This window comes from Sceloporus undulatus, chromosome 6 (assembly GCF_019175285.1).
Source record: "Sceloporus undulatus isolate JIND9_A2432 ecotype Alabama chromosome 6, SceUnd_v1.1, whole genome shotgun sequence".
NCBI classification, from domain to species: domain Eukaryota; kingdom Metazoa; phylum Chordata; class Lepidosauria; order Squamata; family Phrynosomatidae; genus Sceloporus; species Sceloporus undulatus.
The window spans coordinates 30,613,717-30,617,000 of record NC_056527.1 but is presented as its reverse complement, the minus strand read 5'-3'; the positions used below and the strand labels follow the sequence as shown (position 1 = coordinate 30,617,000).

Genomic DNA, 3,284 nt, shown 5'->3' with positions numbered 1-3,284 from the left:
TGCTCAGTAGCGCTGGGTGTTGGGAACTTGAGGGAGAGTCTAGAGCAGGGGACTAGGCCCGGCTGGGTCTGAGTGCGACTGAGGCGCCCTGAGAGGGCTCCGTCAGCGCCATGGGGAAGAGGGACAACCGGGTGGTGAGTCAGAGAAACTGAGGCCCTGGCCGCCTCTGAGGGAAGCCGGTGGGGATGATGGGACCCAGAGTCACAAGGAGGGCGAGACAACGCTTTATGTGCCCTGGCGCAAGGCTAGGGGATTCTGGGAATTGTAGTTCGTTGTGACACTAGAGCTCTCTGACAGAGAGAAGGCTCAATCTCTCCCAAAAACTACAGTTCCCAGAATTCCCCAGCATTGAGCCAGGGCACTAAAAGCAGCCCCAAATTGGATTATTTGTTTATTTGCAGAGAGTGTGTTTTCGGGCCCCTGTCATGCTGTTGTTTGTTTCCCTTGACAAGATTTAAATTGCATTGTATTTTTAATTTTTATCTTTATGAGTTTTACTGCTATACTGGTTTAATTCTGTTTTAATGCCCCCTTTTTTGGTTTGTTTTTAATAGTGTTGATTTTAATTTGTAAGCTGTGTCCCAGTTTGGGGAAGCAGGATGATGATGATGATGATGTTATTTTATGGGGGTTTTGGGGGGTCTATGTGGCCATTTCTTTGAAAGAGTTTATTCCTGACGTTTCTCCAGCATCTATGACTGGCATCTTCATCTGAAGATTTAAATTGCATTTAAATTGCATTCATCTTCCTCTCTTTCTACTACTTTCTACCTTTCCTAGCATTAGTGTCTTTTCTAGCAAATCGCACCTTCTCGCAATGTGCCCAAAGCAGGACTGCTGAGTTATAGAAATATCTATATATATCTTTACACTTCTAAGACCTTGTCTGATTCTTTCAGGGCTGCTGTGGAATCCTGGGGCCAACAAAGTACCATTCCCAGAATTCCACAGCACAGAGCCAGGGCAGTTAAAAGTGGTGGATTTCTGCAGTACAGACACAGCCTATATGTTGTTTGGGTTGGAGAGGAATTTGGATCCTTGTTCACGCAAGGCATGTCAGTTGGAGCCAGATTGGTTCGATTTAATGAGTTTTATTTCAAGGGAATGAGCATTCAGTAAATAAAAAGTCCCATTTAAGATACTATAATAAACTCCTTCTGGGTCTGTTCATGTTGCTTTTGTTAAATTAGTGAGAAGGCACGCATACTTAGTTGCAAAGCAGGAGTTACTAACATGAGCAAAAAATATGACATCACATCAATTTGCTATTGAGGCCTTTGTTGCTCTTAGCAGAGAACGGGAGAGAGATCACGCTTCATACATTATCCCAGAAGTGTTTAAAAGTGCCTCTGGAGAAAACTGTTAGTCATCTTCACCTTCCTTGGGGTAAATGCAGATAGGTTTAAATCACATCAAGTTGTTTTCTTTGATCCTCTCACTTTCAGCAATGAACCTGCTAGAATTCTGCACAGTAGATAGGAGAAAAACAACAACTTTTCCTTATAGGATTGTGCTAAATCGGCTTACATTATCTATGCCATTGTACCAGTCAGTTAGATGAATGTGCAAAAGTGACAGAGCCTTTTGAGTTTTAGGTCAGAGTCCTGGGTCCAAAACACGCTGCAGAAATCATCCAGTTTGAGACCACTTCAACTGCCCTGGCATTGAATTCTGGGAACTGTAGTTTTAGCTCTCTGACAGAGAAGGCTAAATGTCTCACAGAATCACAGAGATGGGTGGCCCTTGAGGTCTCTTCTAACTCTGTGATTCTGTGAGACATTTAGCCTTCTCTGTCAGAGAGTTCTGGTGCCATAATAAACTACAGTTATCAGGATTCCCTAACACTGAGCCAGGGCAGTTAACGCGGTCTTAAACTGGATGATTTCTGCAGTGTGTTGAGCATTTAGAAATAGAGTTTAGGTATCCAAAGAAAAGGGGCAGGCAAAGTTACCAAGGAAATGGAAACACAGCAAAGGTGCAAATGATTTTGAATGCTGCACTGTCTGCAATATGAGAAAGGAAATTTAATGGGGGATGAATTCTTATTTGGGAGGGCAATGCCCTCATTTTGCCCACCTCCCCCATAGCTACATCCCTCCATGGGACAGATGCACTATACCAATATTTTGTGTTCATGCATCATTTGTATTAGAAGTGAGAAGCATTTGCTGCCCACTCAGAGAAGTTCAGCCATGGATTTCACACAGGATTGAAACCTTAAAAACACTAGGAATGTATGTGCATTCTAATGACACAACATCTTCCCAAGAGGTAAGAATAGGAGCAAACAAGGACAGTCGTAGATTCATAAAAGTAGGAAAGGTGTTAATCCTGTGTATAAACTGTTCAGGGGGACACAGTACTAGATTTGAACATTGAAGTCAACTGCAGCTATGGTTTGAATATCTCTTTATAATAAACCATGAGAACCATGAGAATAAATGTTGTGCCAGTGAGCTCCTTTGTTCTACTGGTCTGTCTTGCACAGTAATTTGGGTTTCATACAATAATGTGGGATAAATTTTACATTGGGCAAACTTTTCATTGTAGAATACAGACAGATGTAGATCTACGGTGTAGTCCTAGGATATTAGCAGCTGCAAGGTGGTTAAATGTGTTCCATACCTTCAGGCATTTACCATTTTTCTTTCTGTCCACGAAAACTGTTTCTTCAGCAGAATGATTTCCAGGGTCCGAACATACACAGTTCTCTCTGTGCAAATGTTAAAATGAGGGGAAAAAATCCATGGCCAACACAGCCAAGGCCAGTAACTCTGCAGCACTTAAATCCTGTTTGAGTTCTGGATAGGGTAGATCCATTAATCTAGATGTTCACTCACCATTCAACAATTTATTGACTTGGCCTTCTGTAATTGGTCCTAACACAATGGTAGCCAATATGTGTTCCATTTAAAACACTTCCATAATAATCACAGAAGAGGTATGAAGTATTGCTGAGCAACTGTTTTTCAAAAAACATATTTCTATAACACTGTTCCCCTTCAAGTAAGACTGTGAATCTCTTGTCTTCTGTGGTTTGGCAAGAAGCTAGTAGAAGAGCTTGTAAAAAGAAAAGTAGCCTCATCTCCATAAATGTAAGGATATTAATTTTAAAAGCCACAAAATGGAATGATTAAGTTTATGTCTTGCTTTGCTGTCTCACCTTTCAGGCTTATATGAATCCCATAGCAATGGCTAGATCGCGAGGTCCTGCTTCATCTTCAGGACCTACCATACAAGACTACTTGAACAGACCAAGACCAACGTGGTATGTATAGAAATGG

General features: G+C 41.7%; 1 protein-coding gene across 4 annotated transcripts in view; it reads left to right on the top strand.

The window, feature by feature from the left end:
- Positions 1 to 3,284, top strand: part of FAM133B (family with sequence similarity 133 member B) — a 36,373-nt gene continuing 33,089 nt past the window's right edge. For 2 of the 4 annotated variants that reach the window (XM_042474172.1, XM_042474170.1), the window contains exons 1-3: positions 19 to 134; positions 2,153 to 2,271; positions 3,171 to 3,268. In XM_042474172.1, the coding sequence (XP_042330106.1) occupies positions 2,233 to 2,271; positions 3,171 to 3,268 (137 nt within the window). In that variant the 5' untranslated portion in view covers positions 19 to 134; positions 2,153 to 2,232. Of the gene's footprint in view, positions 135 to 2,152; positions 2,272 to 3,170; positions 3,269 to 3,284 lie in introns of all 4 variants that reach the window. The other 2 variants (XM_042474174.1, XM_042474171.1) reach the window with 2 other exon arrangements.